This window comes from Haliaeetus leucocephalus, unplaced genomic scaffold (assembly GCF_000737465.1).
Source record: "Haliaeetus leucocephalus isolate CR32 unplaced genomic scaffold, Haliaeetus_leucocephalus-4.0 Scaffold317, whole genome shotgun sequence".
NCBI classification, from domain to species: domain Eukaryota; kingdom Metazoa; phylum Chordata; class Aves; order Accipitriformes; family Accipitridae; genus Haliaeetus; species Haliaeetus leucocephalus.
Window position 1 is genome coordinate 7615928 of NW_010972753.1, and position 17261 is coordinate 7633188.

At 34.7% G+C, this 17261-nt stretch overlaps 2 protein-coding genes across 2 annotated transcripts in view; both read right to left on the bottom strand.

Annotated features, from left to right (window-relative positions):
• Positions 1–11934, bottom strand: part of CHDC2 (calponin homology domain containing 2) — a 78726-nt gene extending 66792 nt beyond the window's left edge. The window contains exons 1-3 of the mRNA XM_010571384.1: positions 11856–11934; positions 11412–11476; positions 10780–10948 (exon numbers count right to left, since the gene is read on the bottom strand). Coding sequence (XP_010569686.1) covers positions 10780–10948; positions 11412–11476; positions 11856–11934 — 313 coding nt within the window. The remainder of the gene's footprint in view (positions 1–10779; positions 10949–11411; positions 11477–11855) is intronic.
• A 265-nt stretch (positions 11935–12199) lies between these two features.
• LOC104834210 (chromosome unknown open reading frame, human CXorf22) overlaps positions 12200–17261 on the bottom strand; it is a 40944-nt gene continuing 35882 nt past the window's right edge. The window contains exons 22-23 of the mRNA XM_010571385.1: positions 15705–15767; positions 12200–12226 (exon numbers count right to left, since the gene is read on the bottom strand). Of these exons, the coding sequence (XP_010569687.1) occupies positions 12200–12226; positions 15705–15767 (90 nt within the window). The remainder of the gene's footprint in view (positions 12227–15704; positions 15768–17261) is intronic.

Sequence of the window (17261 nt, forward strand, 5' to 3'; positions counted from 1 at the left end):
AAAACCACAACACACAGAAAAACACACAAACAAACACCACAAAATTATATTACCATAAATACATGCAACTAAAGGATTTATAATGACAGTTTTTCAGGTTTTGGTTTTTTTCTTTTAAAAAGTCATCAGTATTGCTTTCTTGCTCAAAATTTAGCTTAACGTACAGTAAGTGTTGTATAAGAATTACTTATTAAGAAAGCTTAGAACACTTGCCTGTAGCAAACCAGAAAATCATATTTTTTTAATTTGCTGGAAATTTTTCAGAGTTCTTCATTTATTGTATTAATATTCCTTTACATACAACATCAATGTAACGCTTCTCAGAATTTCAAGAATCACAGTCATATTATAAATTACACTAATTAACACAGAGAATGGTAATTTTATAAAGGAATAAATATGAAAAGCATCTGACTGCCAAGACAAGAAAAAGTTGGTGCCTTTTAAGATAGCAATCACTACTACATTTTAACAGATGACTCTAAAACCTATACTGTCGCGAAGTCAGCCTCACACAAGCCAGTAGGACAGGTTCTACCCTCCACTGACAGCATCTCCCATTTCCTTGCTTTCTGCTCTTTCTCATGCCATCTTTGCTAACTGCTGCAAGGCAGTTTTCTCTAGGATGGAAAAGCACATTTTCTTTCACTGATACAGGGAGCAAGGCTCTTCCTTCCAAACCCATTACACTGTCAAAATGGTGTTCCAAAACATGCAGTGCAGTCATTCCTACCTGCTGAAGAGCTAGCAAAATAAAAAATGTTGAGGGCCAACTAACAAACACCTCTTGTATTTAGAAACAAATCTGCATGATGTGTTGTAAGACAACCCCAAAAGTTTAATCTCTTCATTTTCAAGAACACCTTTCCCTTTGATTCCCCTATGTCATCAGATTACTAAGTATGTAAACATCCTCACCTAATATTTAAGAAGGAAAGAGACAGCAAAACAATTTTGTATTTTATGTGTCTGTATGAGCACATGTGTCACTGCAAACAAAATACACATGACAAGCTCTTCTGAGACTAGCTCAGATAATTATTTTCACAGCCTGAGAAAGAGCTGCAATTGTTTACATACACAAAGAAGAAAACCTAGTATCTTCAAAATATTTTGTCTTATTCCTTCCTCATAAAAGCCAATTTCTTCATGGAGATGATAACAGAGGAGTTTCATGGAAGCCTATTAGCTCACCAGAACATGGCCTGTGGATCCCTTCATTTCAGACCAGAAAACACGAAACTGGCAAAGTAAAAAACCAGATGAAATAGGAACTTGCTGCAGTGTTTGCAACGCCTGGCTAAATCCCTGTTAAATGGAAATCAACTTTAGGAGACAATACTGCTGAGAAGGCTAAGAAGCTTGTGCTTCTAGGTTTTGATACAGCAAGAGCACGCCTTTTTCTGGCGCTTAGCTCTTTTATGAGGGAAAGGTGAGAGAGCATCAGAAAACGTCATGGAGGTAGCTGAAGAGCCAAACAGGATATTTTTTACATGCTTGTAAGAAAAGATGTTCTATACAAGTTACTCCCATATACAAGCTAGACAGTCTACTGTCCTACAGCCGTGCTCTAACTAAACCATATTTCTGGTATCCTATCTTCATACATATGTATGACATATGGTAAATGAAAGTGAAAGGCCATAACCAATAAATGCCATAGGGATGGAACACCACGAAGAAAGAAAACTAGAGGAGCATATGTCAGTACCAAAGAAAATGCAATTTTCACACACTCACAGTTTAAAATATTTATATTAACCACAGTTCCAAAGTTAAACCTTCAAAAGAGTAGTGTTAAGCTTTCCTCATACAAGCTTTTCATCCATACTGTACATAACAATTCTAACAAATCCATTAACTACGTGATCACATCTGTTTGCCGTAGAATCCCTGACTCACTCAGAAGGCAGAACAGACAGTGCTTATTCTCCATCGCTGATCATTCTGTGTGCGGCTCCACACAGTTACTAACACCAAAATTCTGCATAATATGTAAGCCAATAATTTATTGCTCGTCAGAAACACTAGTGCAATACTGTCCTCATTTTAAACAGACACAAAGACAAAAGAAGTGATTTCATTAAGTTCTGTTCATCAGTTTGTAATGCCTAGGACCAATGTTTTCAGGATATTTCATGTTAAATAAATTACTTTGAAATTAATGACAATTATGTCCTGAAATAACAGCTGAAGTCATGAATTTATTCTATTAATCACACCTTTCATGACTACTGTCAAAGCTTGTGCTGCTGTTACCATTCCGATATACCACCATTAATTTCTATAGGGCAAACAACAAGCAGTCCAGCAGATGTGAAAGTTTTCCTTAGGGAGATTTGATGGTATTTACAAATCTGCCAATCTAAATTTGCCAAGGGCTAACAAAATCTGTACAATTATATGAGAAATTTCCCCATTGTCTTTTCTAGATATATTTATTAGGGGAAATAAGCATTCATTGCCTTATCTGAGAAAAAACCCTGAATAAAGGAACACAACTCCTCGAAGTGCATATATTCATTAGCTGCTTCATTTTCAGTCTAATTCACACTAGAAAGCCCATCCAGTTCAGAGCGCCTAACTCCCTAGGATGCTATCCTGGGACTATACTTTATGCAGATTCCTTGTTAATAGAAACATAAACAGATTATATTTCTACCAAAAGTCAGTTATACACATATGCAAGTTCTCCATCCGATACTGCTCACACACTTCTGGAGGAGAAATATTTCAACTCCCCACACCTTCCACCCTACCTGTTTCAGTTGCAATTTAAGCTAGCAGCAAAAGCTAGTTTAAACAGCCACCTCTTTAAGGGTGTCCATATTCCTTGTTCCTCTCTAGCAGCACAAATTTAATTTTTTATTTTCTTTTTCCCCCAGAAATCTTATCTGTATAATAGCATAGGTTTTGATCTTTTGAGAGTGTGTGGGAAGAAAGTAAAATCACCATCTGCTCTTCTCACCCTCTTAACTTTGTATTAGATTGTTATTCAGTTCCTACACTTGTCTCCCTCCCAAATAAGCACTTTTAGTTTAGTTGCCTTGGACTTTCCGGTAATTCATGCCTTATTGCATATATACACTTTCAGCATAAATGGGTGCCAGTGAAGAATTTGCATACACTGAAATACAGACTTCAAAGCAGAAAAATCACAGGTAGTTAAAACTTAAAGGTAAGCCCTACAAAAAAAAAGAAGAAAAAAAAAATCTAAAGTAAATAACCATTTCTCCACAGAAACTGTTAAAAGGCATAGTTATTTAATATCTTACTACTGCAGAAAAAAACTTAGAAGATGGAGGTCATCATGGTCATCTGTGCCCATTACATGATTATCGCATCTTCCAGGGGCACTGAACTCCTGGTAACTCACAGGTGCATTTGTAAGTATTTTTCCACACGGGATCCCAGAGCACAGATTTATTGTAACTTGTTATATTGCAGATAAGTTTTTTCATATTACAATAAGATACAGTGAAATTTTTCATATACTGTTAATGCATTATTCTATAGTACAGCAGAAGAGGATCATATTAATATAACTTCAGTTCTTGAGACTCTCTATTAAATTTAGCATGCTTTTTTAAACAGGTAGCATCATACTACCACACATTATATAAACTCTTGCATTTAATTTAACACTGTAGCTTACTATAGCATTTTGCACTGTCATTATAAATGTTGTGGCATATTTAAACAAATTACTCTAATGTACATTCAAAGTTCATTTTAAGGTTTGTTCACCCCCACATACTACAACTGTACAGTACAAACCTATAAAGGTGATTAGCACACCATACTCATTAACTAGGTCTCCTGTGTGGGTTTTGATGTATCTAATGTTCTCTTACAAGGAAGAGTAGTTATATTCAGTGAAGGAGAAAATGAGACTCTGTGCTCATCTGCGCCCTAAAAATCACCAGATATCTGGAAATACAGATTTATTCTTTTTATCTACCACGTCTAATATTGCCCTGAGCCATTTTCTTTTCCAAGCTATATACATTAACCTAATCAATGCAAAATGCAGCTATTCCATCTCCTTTTAGAAGAAAATGTTTCTCAAATTCAAAGCAGACAAAAATGTTTATATGTGTTCTTCACAAGTGATCATTTTAGTATGATCCACAATTATTCTAATCATAGGCACACTCTGCAAAAATATCTATTAGAATACCTTCTCAAAGTTACAACACTTATTTTGTAGGCTTTACTATCTGAAATACTGCTGAAAAAAAATATGATACCTTATTGAAAGCAAAGCAGAAATTTATGAAAGGAGAAAAAAAAAATGTTTGAAAGAAATAGAGTTACAGTAAACTGCATGTGTATTTTTTAATTGCATCTCAAGGAAAAACAGAAGGTTATGAGCGTTTGTTTTTCACTTTCCAACCTTCTAGGCTTCCATTCCTCTTCCCTCTACATTCTTCCTCCAAAGACCTGGGGTCATAATATGTTTCTGTTCCTCTACTTCCTTAACCTGTTTTTCCTCTGAGTTGCATCTCAACAGTTTCTCAAAATACAGAAGTTTACCCAAAGACATGCTTTGAGTAGATCCTTACATCCTTCATGAGTAAACTGAGATTCCAAGTCCATATTTCTAACACTTTGTAAAACTGAACATCTGAGATAACTTCCAGATTTTTCTCCTATGATATGTCTCTGCATTTTGTCCAATCTTGTCATCCTGCTCCCAGTGTTTAACTCCTTCTGATTTTTATATTCTAACATTTTCTCACACCCTTGGACAATATTTTTATTCATTTTACCTAGTATCCTTGGATTTTTTATTTCATATTACTCCCAAAACAAATTCTTTAACAAAAATTTTCATCTATGTTTATTTTCTTTTAATAACCTATGTAAGTTATCACTAAAAACTGACTGAGGAACAGCATAGACAAGACAAAGATGAGATCACATCATTTTGTTCCAAAAACAAGGATTACATGAAGTACAATATAGAACCTACCTAGTAAAAAATTTTTATTACACTGAACACATTTTTATGGCTGTTTCATAAATTTGTGGTTCAGACCCAAAAACCAGGGGGGTTGCAATTTCTTTGGAGGAATGTAGAAGAAGTGGAGACAAAGTGATGCATCAAAGCCAGAAACATGCTCTAAATATTTTTGCTCAACCTTCCAATAGTAAATGCCATTTAACTTTCTTCTAGCAGTTTAGTCTGTAACAATATATAATTTAATGGCATAATTTAAATACATATTTCTAAAAGGATGCCTCATTGACAGCTCAGAAGTGTAAAAACTACCACTATAGATACTGATTGGGTCAGAAACTTTCAAGGTATTATATCCACAAAGAAATACTACTTCAGAAAAGTCAGAATTTGCTACTTGAAACAAAAAATTAAAAGAACTTAAAACAAATGACCTTCTAAATAATTCTGCAAAAATCAATATATATTAATTACTTTTCCACTTCATGAAGCAAAATCACAAGTTGATGTGATTTTTCTTCAACCATAAGTTGAAGACAAAAGCTACCAACAAAGCATAAAACCATGGAAAAATGTTTTGTAGTATAGCAAGCAACTCTGAGCAACATGTGCAATTAAATACCACTCTTGCATATTCACATGTTTGCGGAGCAACATCTAATACAGTCTTCTCAATTTATCATACAGAATCATGGCAAGACTCTTATACCTATATTTTTTTATTTATTTATAATTATATTAAATAGTTCCCAGTACTTAAGTGAGGTTATAGATTTCAATCCTATCATAAAGAACAGCAGCAACATCTTTCTTTAGGACAAGGATGCTCACTTGCTGACTTGGGATCAGATGCGACTGAAAAAACAACTTCTCTTCCCCTTGAGAATGCCAGGGCCCCAAAAGTAGGCCACTTAAAACTGTCAAAATGACCGAGTTCTGTAGGCATCAGCTGCATAAGCTAGTGGGCTTTATCAACTCAAATACAGTGTTACATTACTCTCTACCCTAAACACTTGACTGGGAATAAGGTAGAAACCCAATATTCATGTTCTGCCATTCCTCTTCTGGTGTACGTGGTTGATTAGCATCTTCCTGCACGCTCCCAAGTTTTGTTAGAAATCTATTTTATGTTTTTTACTTAGGGTCTGGTTGCCTGAGCAGGCTACTCGGAAAATACCATAGCTAAGTGATTTTGTATCTCATTGAAGCAGGAAATTTCCATTCTTATCTAGATTACGGCTATTTAGGAAAAAAGTTCATACACATTCCAAGTACTCTTGGAAAGCTTTAGTATCTGTCAGTCAACCTAAATGCACATGAAGGAGCAGTACTGAAAATGATTCAGCTATGCCAGCCTTTGATGCTTCATAGATGCAAAACTTGATGCTTTATATGTGCAAACCAGACTTTTCAAATAGTGCTATCAATTCCATGCTTTCTGTTAGGTCTGCAGCTGTCTTATTTTCTCAGAACCACAACACACCTTTCTTTTGGCATTTCAGCTCATTATTTAATCACGTTAACTGGAAGTTAATCGAAACAAGTACTAGTTACGATTCATCATAAAAAGTCAAATATCAATTATCAAAAGATTATCAAATCTATGAAAATGGTATATTGGCCAAACTATCTGTAGAAGAATTCAGAAAATTACTTACAAGGGCAGAACAATACAGCAATACGGACTTTTTGTCCTGGATCAAGAAATCCAGTCTGCAGACTAAATTTAAAAATACCATCTTCTTTATTTTTGCCTGCATCATCACAATTCAATTTCCATGTCAACTGCTGCCTGGAGACATTCTTCAGGTCAAGCTTCTGTAAATATTTGCAAAGAAAGGACATGATGGAAAAGAGAAAGCAGCAAACGCCTTGATACTTTTCATATTGCTCTATCCTAAGCATTCTTTTTGCAATCAGATCAGAGTAAAAGCAAGAAAGCAATGAAGAACCCAGTTTATTATATCTGTAAGGTGAGAAGATGAGTATGTCTATCAGCACAGACTAGATGCTTTCCAGTCACTCACTACATTCACAAAGGGCAATACTTTCTTCCAAGAATTTATGCAAGGTAAATAGATCAAAGCATCACAGTGGGAGTGCTTAGCCAAACAGAAATGAGTTCTTCTGGATACAAATGAAGCATAGCAAGCACTAAACACATGGGTCATGACATCTAGACTTACAGATGGATATGTTGAAAAAGCAAGAGTTCAGAACAGGTTTTCAAAACCCATTCTTTCAATTCAATGAGACGACAGTGGAAATAAAAAAAAATTCCATTCCTTTATTTCAGAGTTGCTCTTTCAACTCCTAACACATCCAAACTTAGGAAAAGACCTTGACTTTGTATTATCATTGTTTTCTGAAGATACTTGAAAAAGCGTTTCAAGTGTTTTCATCATTGCCAAAAATATTTTTTTATAATTTCCAAACAAAGCCTTTGGGACTGAGAAACAAGAAATTATGTTATGGTATGTTTTACATTCATACAGCCAAATTCTTTATGTTCCAAAACAGAATGGCTGTGGTCAAATATCCTATTCAGTGCCTCCTTCCCATTAAGACCTAAATCATGACCAGGAATTTTTTTGGGAGAGTGCCAGTTGGTAGAGATCAGTACCATACAAGGTACTGGGACAGCAATTTAACTGTATGGACCACCATGGCACATTGATTGGATTCCTGCACTGTCACTGCCTGGTTTACTAGTGTAGGCAGAGGCAGAAAAACTTTGGAAGCAAGCTATTTCTTACACAACTCATGGTCAATTTCTCATGGTGCCCACACTTTCTCAAATATCAGAGTCAGGACAAGCCCAGTTTTGAGTTTTGGAAAAATTTCTAGTAATCAAAAGACAAACATAAAATCAAAAACTGAACAAAATGGCAATGAGAAAACTTATTTATATTTAAACCAGATATTTGGAATATGACTGAGTTTTTAGTTCCAAATCTGTCTTCTTTTCCCAGTTATTTTTGAGTAATTGAAAGCTATACCCAAGAATATCTATAACAACACTTGTGATTACATACCTGAGAATTCAGACTTTCACCGGCAATGTTGAAATATATGCCACTTGAATGTTGTGCAAATTTAAGTTCCATTGAGGAGAACTCCAATGGTGATTTAAGTACTATTGGAAAAAATAATCTAAGATGTTTATACACCATTATTTTGACAAAAATTTCCTCAAAGTCCATTCATAAAATCATTGTTTCTGCACATGTTTAGCAGAAAAGTTTCTCCCCTTGTTTTAAAGCTGTATTTTCTTTCTGTTGTTCCCATACTATATAGTTACTGTAATTTAACTTTCTGTCTTATAATGAACCTTTAGCCACATTAAAATTATTTAAATTTTGTATCTAGCAGACTTACAGCATCTCTTCTACACATAAAGATGCTATAAATAGAGAGCCACATGACCTTTATACTGCAGTTGAATGCATTTACATTTGTGATGGTAATCATCAGAAAAGACTTGAAAGATTTTATAAAAACCAGCATTTTTCTTAATTTCGTATAGCTGGAGAAAAAGAAACTGTCACAAAGGATGAAGTTTTAAGTAAGGATTTAGGAAAACAAAGGTATATGTTCCCACGGCCTCATTTTGCTTCTTGATTAAACACTGGAAATTAACCTAGCAAGCATAGAGTATCCGTTTATTAAAATCTGCAAGTTTGTTTCACACTCAGTGAGGAAATGTGTTGATCAATTCTCTTCCCCCCCTAAAAAGCCCAAAGGATTTCCTAATTACATATGTCACATTATGTAAATAACAATACTATCCGTATTTCTCTTAAGCACAGGCATATAAACTCTATAAACTAATATCTAGGGAACGTAATCTGCTGGAATGCTTCCACCAATATGCAACTATGTCACTCACAAAGTCCTCACCTCTCATAGAAACTGCCTGTACAAGGAAAACACAGCACAACTGAAAGTCTAGGAGGAAAAAGAAAGGAAATCATCCACCCACAAAAAAATGTGAGACTGATTTAAAAGGAAAAAAAAAAGTCAGCTCACATGAGGCTATTACATTGATAATATGTCCTCTTCCTCTGTGTCTAGCTGAGGTAGGGCTTGTGGTTTTTCCAGTTGAGTTTTCTGGTGTGGGTTGAGGGGTTTTTTTCCTCTTTCAGTGCTTTCTTACATAATAATAAGCAGTCTCCAAGGGAAAAGTCTTACAAGTATTTAATTAAGAGACCTGCTTTCCCTCCCAGGTGCTGAAACAGTCTACAGACTTTGTTTTTAAAAAAATTCAAAAAAAGTTCCATGATGGATTGAAAACATATTGACTACACTGAAGTTAAAAGACTGGGTTGACTGTTCCAAGATTTTCATGATTCTTTTCTCAAGGTGAACAATATGAGTATAAGCACCAGATATAAGCTGTTGATTTAAGTGCCAAATGCACTGTCCTGTGCAGTCTGAATCCCAGTCAACCACAAAAAATGTCACAGGGAAAAAAACTTTGAAGAAATTCTGTGTGGCAGAAGTACAAATTCGTGATAAAATTTATATAAGATTATCTTTTATTAGCGAGACTTACTGATTGTATTGATTTATTATTCCACAAAGAAAGGGAAATAAACATTTTATTTTTTCTTCAGGTTACATAAATCACTTCTGCACTAGAAATTTGTCACTTTGATTCATGATTTTTTACTTAGAGACGTGCCTTCTACTAATCTCATGTACATATGAACATTTATCTTTATTCTACGTGTTCTTAAACTAAATATATTTAGAAATGTTTAATATGAATTTACTTCCACCACAGGATCTAAAGAAGGTCTCTCCGATTTCTTTGGTATCTTAGAAGATCTCAAAAGTAAGACTTAAGTTAAAGCCTTACAGGGAAAAAAAAAGAAAAGAAACAAAAAAAACCCCAAACAGATAAAACCTAATAAATTGGAGTTGCTTTTACCCCACATTATGCCTTTAATTGGCCAAGCCTCCTTCAGTGCTCCCAAGATGTTTAAACATTACACAAACATCATTCCAGGAAGACACTCAGCACTTGAGTCTCATCACAAATAAACAGCAACTACATATTAAACACTGAGATGAGGAAACCTAGTGGATTCAAATATTCACAATGTGTAGGTCTACATGACTATAAGGATCAGACAGGAGACTAAAGAGAACCACAGATTATTTCTGAGAAAAGCAGAGAAGAATCATTTAAGATATCAATTTCTTGCTGCAGGCAAACAGCCTGTAACTTTGGCTATTAACAAATTCTGACAGGCCGAAAGAGTACAGTTCTGCACATAAAAGCAAACAGAAGCAAATGAACTAAATTACCACCAGTTGTCTCAGATGGGATCAGGGACAGACAGAGGCATTTTAAAGGAGTTTTAAATACAGCTAGAGCTCTTAGCTTTGACAGGGTAAGACAAAAAAAAAAAAAAAACACCAAAAAAAAAGGAGTATGAATGACATGCTACTTTTCTACACTTTGCAGATTAACTGCTGTAAATACTGGGGTCTGCATGATATGGTCTAGAAAGACTAGTGAATGAGTAGAAGCAAAAGTGAGGTTTGGTAAACTAATTTTTATATACTGCAAAGGGCTATATAAGAAAAAACATATTTTCCCACCGTGTCATAATTATGTATAGAAAGTTCAGCTTTACACATATTTAAATACAAATAAAAATTTGAAAATTTTGCAAGTTTCCAAGAAATTTACAAATTATACAATTATCAATCAAGTTTCAGTTAAGTAGTAATTCTCTGCAATACATGCAAAAACATCACTACAAATATAAGTATCCACCATTTGCTTAAGTCCCTAGTTTACCTACCAACTGCTTTAACTCTACAGAATGGAAGAGCCACAGTCACTGCCTGTGGCCGAGGAGCAACAATGTGCTTTACGGATCCAGCTGAAGTTGCAGATACAGGGCTTGGCTGTGTCAATGCGAAGTCAGCCTGAGGAGTATTAACTGGAAGAGTGAAGTCATATGCTGCCACCTAAGGGACAAAAATATCATTGTGGTTACTGTTCCAGAAATTGTAAGTACTTCTTGAACCATCTGAGCAGTATTACTATTTCAGAAGAACTATTGAAATTTAGGACCTGATCATTATATTAATAGGATAGTAGTTTATTAGCACCCAGTATCAGCCCTTACCTAGCATAAACAAAACAGGCACTGAGATCAAGGTGGAGCATGAGTTAAAATCGAGAAAGCTCAGGAAAAAAAAAATAATTCTTAAAACCTTTGTCATTGAACACCACTGAATTCCAGGAGTCCAAATTCCAGTGATTTTGATCCTAGCTTTATCTCTGCAACCACATCCCCAAATAAGTGGGATTTAAAAATTTAAAAGATAGCACTTTTATACAAAATCCTCTTTTTTTGAGAAACTGTGCACATGAGAGGGCAAATTTATTTCACAACACACTCTGAAGGAGGCATTTTTTGCCTCTCACTCTGCCTTTCCAAGGACTACCACACTGGAGCAGTATGTTCTCCAGACAAAAAGGTATGGATAACCCTAACAAAGGGAACAGAAGAAAAAAACAAAACTTCTGCACTGAACCAATCTTAGAGTCCTTCAAATAATGTTTTCACCTTGAAGGCCACTGAGTTCTCCAGAAAGGACTCTGGCCTATACAATCTGCATGCTGCTCAACATTTGCAGTAAAACCAGCTATATAAAGAAGTTATGAATCATTTAAAAGCTTTCAAAAACTACAGAAAATAGTGCGTCATGCTTCACTTTCACATATGTGGTAGTGAGCAGAATATATAAGTGACAGGAAAGAAATGTAAAAAAAAAAAAATTGTCCTAAGCCAGGACATGAGGCACATAGCCATCTGCAAGAGAATTAACACAGAGCTTAGATAATGAGAAGCAAGTATGCAGCACTTACAGCGTTTGGAGTTCCAGCAGGGTTTGTAACAATTACGAACTCCTGGTGAGCAAGATGTGTGCTGAGCCTTGTGGAACATTTTGCGTATTTGTGCTTAGCAAGAGGAAAGCACGGGATGAGGGGAATTTTTGCTAGTGAGATCACCACAGTTCCTTGATTTATATTGATATTTCAAATCTGATAACTATTAGATTTGATAACACAGAATTGGTTTTTCAAAATTAACATGGCGAATGCCATTTAAGATTTTTTTAGTAACTAATGCTCGAGGTGTGTCAGGCTGAGTAAAAATCTCCTGATTTGATTTACATATCCTTCTATTTTTAGTATCTCAAGTCACTTCATCAAGTTACATCTTCAAAAATATGCTCCTATGGCATAAAAATTTGTAATTAAAAATTAGACTGAAAAAGATCTTTTCTTCATAGTGTGAGAAGTTCAAAGTATGTGTGAAGCACATGATTTCATGTCACTAACAGTGGCTCCTCACAGTTTTAGAGGAACAACTATCTATCTTTTCTTACAGTAGAAAGTAATAAGCATTGCATTTCAAGGCTGTGAAATCTGTCAAAAAAAAATCTTTTAGAACTTTCTCCTAAAACATAAGAGATGTTTGATAGAATAGAGCTGAATATATGGTTATTTGGTAACCCTGGGAGCTATTAAAATAGATATGTAAGAGAGAACTGTAAAATGAACCAATACCCGAGAGAGTGAGAAAAAAAAACTTTACAGGACTCTATAGATCAAGCATCTTGTACAACAGTCACAACACAGACACAATCCAAGGATTCTGTCACACTCTTTGGCTGTACAAGAAGTTTGCTACATTTGGTACAGTGTACCCAGAACACAGCTTCAGAGGTGTAATATGCAAAATGCTGCATAAATAACCAACTTCTCCCAAGCATTATGGGTCACTGTAAGGAGAACAGAGAGAAGATGACTGAGAAGATGTTCTGAGATTGCTCCCAGCCTTGGCAGCTCCCTATAGCCAGCAGGTACTTCCGTACATGGGTAATTGTAACACTTGAAACACCATTGCCAAGAATTACAGTAAAAAAGTGAGCTAGAAAACCCTTTCCATCCCTAGCATGTATGACAGATATAACAATATAATGACAGTAAGTTTTTAAAGTCTAGTAAGATTAAAATGCTTAGTCTATAATAGATATCATTACATCATTGGCTATGCAAAAGAGTACAGTCTAGCACTGCAATTGTTCTTCATCAGTGCTGTTATGCTTACTATGTTTAGGTCAGACAACAAAAGGCAGAATCCCTTCATCCCTCTCCCAAAGAAGCTATTCAAAATTTGTTTTTCATCCCTGCTATCAGGAAAATTTGGTTTAGTCTTATTATGCATGAAGGGTTTTATTTGCTAAGAACTGGCAAATAAAACCAAATATGTGCAAGACACTCAATTCACTACGTGTAGGACAGGATGCTCACTGAAAATCTATATTTGCTTTGAAATACAATGGTGCAAATTCAGAGCCAACATAATTCATAGAAATGTATTTATATGAGAACAAGTCATAGACCTTTTGTTTCATTCACACATATCTTTGCCTCATTAACTGGACATTAACTAACCTGTACTACAAATGAAAAATTCTTTAAAAATTCTATATACATAGAAATCATATTGTAATTCGTAAATATACACACATACATACACACACATATTATTGAAACAGAATTAAAACTTAATTTCATTTTTTTAGGACTTCACTTTGCAAGTAAATCATTATTTTTCTTTTTATGCATATTTTAAGAAAAAGAATTTATGTTGCATTTTTAATCTTTAAAACTCCATAACAGAAAATTCTCTCTTGTAAGTTTATATACTCCAAAAAATTAATGACGATATTAAAAAACCAAAAATCTTTATACTATTACTGGACTTGCAGTTGCTTTTTAAATAATTTATGAATACTTTACAGTTATTTACCTATTCAGATATTTTTCTGAAGCTGCATTTAACTTCATAAACCAGAGAATACATGGAGGGGCAGGAAGCAAGCAGCCCAGAGAGAGTTCTTTCACAAACACTCAAGGTTGTTTGTATCATTAGAAGAAATATTTTTCCTGTCCTGATTTACGCTAATTATGCACGTTAATTGGAAAGGAGGCATCATCTACAAAGTGGAAGCCTTAGCAATTAAAATACTTCAAAAGAAGCTTTAAAAAGACTAGTCGCGTGAGACAGCGGAGGTTTTTGTTATGCCATCACATAGAACACCTCCAAAGGATTCCAGAAAAGTACATGCTTGTGTAGGCTGCCACCAGTAGATAACAATTCTTTAAATAAAACTGATATTCCTGCAAACTTTTATTTAGAGGGCATTTTAAAACACCTTCCAATTTTTTTGCTAGAATTGCTAAACAAATAAAAGTTGTTGATTTTAACAAATCTGTCTGATAAAGAAAGCTGTGCTACCAAAACTCATTTGAATCTCTAAAATAGGTTTGATACAAAGTGCATCGTAGCTCTAAGCCCAACATTGCAGAACGAACATAGCTGAATGCCTTCCTGCCTCAGGCCTAAATACTCAGTATACTGAAAGAAACAAAAGGGGAAACAACTATGCCATCAACCATGACAATTAAAATGATATTTTATATAAAATTTATGCATAAAAAATAAACAAACTCAAGCACAGTTGTCAGGTTGAGGGGGGAATCGGAGAGTAGAAAACAAAAATTAAGTTATTTTTAAAAAAACCTTTCCAAGCAGTTACTTCGTTTCTATCTTTACTAAGTACCCCAATGCAATGATATATTTTATGCTTTATAAAATATAGTTTGCTAATTATTATTGTAATACAGCATATATTCTCAAGGTTGAGTAAAAATTTTGCTGTCAAATCCAGGAATCATATAGTTTATTTAACACAAAGAATATGCGACATTTCCCTAAAATTGCAGTGCTTGCTTTCACAGTACAACTTCACAGGGAATTGCAAATACATCAGTAAGCTAATTTATGACTTAAAACTAAGTTAAAACATCTGTAAAGGCTAATACTCTTATACTTATTTATCATATAATAACATGCAGACTGTTCAAATATCTTGAAGCGTTAAAACTCATTGAATTTTTGTGTAAAGGCTGATTTTGAAGTTTATTTATTTATAGCACTAACAACATATGGATTCAGCAATATTACGAGAGAAAATGTAAAGTACATTAGAAAAAAATCAGTTTGATTCAAATCTCAATCTAACTGCAAAACTAAGGGTTTATGTCCTGCAACTGTATACAACGTACATTCTCAACCTCCCCTCAGATTTAACAGGAGCTTTTCCCTAAAACACATTTAAATCCTTCATGCAGCCTAAATTCTCCAGCTTTATATCACAGATAAGCAGCTTTCCACAATGAATAATGTAACTAGTGTTCAAAGCCATCATTCAAAACACTAAAATAAAACTAAATCTTTCTCTTGCATACTGTCAGAGAAGATGCACCAGCAATACCCTGTAATTCCACAGCTGCAGTTTTTCCACAGAATTCCTTTCCTACATGGTGAATTCTGTTTTTTCATAAAAAAAAAAAAAAAGAATTACATCATTAAAAATGAAAAAAAAAAAAAAACCCAAAACAAAACCACCTGTCACTTCTCTACAAAAAGCTTAAGCAATAAGCTCTGACAGGTGTGACTCGTTCTATTAATCTCAATCAAAGGTCCTCCTAGGCATCATTATTACACAGATGTGTATTTTGTCTTTTTCCCAGATGTTGGAATTTGTTATTTTTCAGCAGGGTTAAAAAAAAAAAAAAGAAAGAATAAAGGTCATTTTGAAGCAGTACACTCCTGCACCTTGCTTTACCTGCTTTCCTTACCAGACCATGCATGACTCTGCTGCTACCAGGCAGGTCATCCAGCCTGGAGAAACACCGTAACAGCTGAGGAACAAAAATGAGCAAATATTTAAAGTGACTACATGCTGCCTGTTTCCCTGGCACAAATCCAAAGGAAGGTTACCTGGACAGGTAGTTTACAGAAAGAGAGCCATGGTCAGAAAAGCCATGCTTCTATGCTTCTTGGACAGTACAATTTAAAACTCAGTTCAAAAATAATCACTGCTAGTAATCAATCAATAAATAATATTAGTAGTAATAATTCTTAGCTCTGTCTCTGGATAGGGATGAGGGAGCTACAAGAGGTATTTGGCCAGATAGTCATGGGGGTTTTTGTTTAGTTTTGCTTGGTTGGTTTTTTTGTTTAATTACCAGAAAATCTTTTTCTATTCAGCTCTAAAATGAGAACCCTGCCTAGCCTATCAGATGTTCAGCTGGCTAAGCCTCCTTATGCTGCAGTGAAAAAAACCTAAAACATAGTTGAAGTGTCTCTCAAACAAAGTTATATCAAAACAGAAAAGAAAGCAGTATACAGCCCGTATACAAATATGATATTAAGTAGTATTTGCTAGCTTACCTATTTATATATATTTTTGTATACTGCTTTCACTTACAGCCTTGACTTTCACAGCCAAACACCAAGGTTAAACTCTCTCCAGTGAGGTGGAGAGCCCTTTCACCTCTAACACCTTCTGAGACGCTGGAATAACAAGAAGGCACAGCCAGGCCATGTCTGAGCAGCATCCTAGCCTCATATATAATGCATCGACTTCATTTCACCACTTAGAATATCGGAAGAATTATCTCAAAATTTTTTAGATATTTTATAAGCATGCCAACAGACTTATTCTCTAAGAGCATCTTTTGATGTCACATGTATTTGTAGAAATTAAGTTTCAGTGAGAATTGTAGGAGCTATTCAGAGTTCCTATGTATTTACTTCATTTGTTGATTTGAAGCTTTTTGAGGCAGAAGGAAAGCTATTGCCAAGTTGATTTTTAGCAGGAGAATTCAAGATTGCATTCAAGACTAAATTACTTGAAACCTTACATTAATAATTCAAGTAGTTTTAATAAAATTTTAAAGCATATTAAAATAATTTCATGCTTTCGTGATTATTTCTTTTTATCAACACTTCTGAATTATTTTAATTTTCCTTGGTTCTAGTATCTACTTTCTTTAGCAATAACATCAGTATAGTGGGGTTTTAGGGTTTATAGAGTAGCATTATCAGTAACAACTACAACAGCAGGAAGTTTTAGTAGAACCAGAAGGCAGATAGAAAAGAATGCAGCTCAATGGGATGCAGGTTTGTAGCAGCTGAGAGGTAAGCTGGGTAAGAGCAGTTGTCCAGAAAATGGTGATGAGATCAGAAAAAACAGCTGTTCAAGTGCAGAGGCAGAAAAAAGCACTTGCAACTGTGAAACCTGAATAGGGGAAGCTCAATATACAGAGAAGATTAGATTTTTTTCAAGACTGGAAAATCAGGAAAGCGAAGGAAGAAATCACTTGAGAAAAGGGGGAATCTAGATGAGGTAG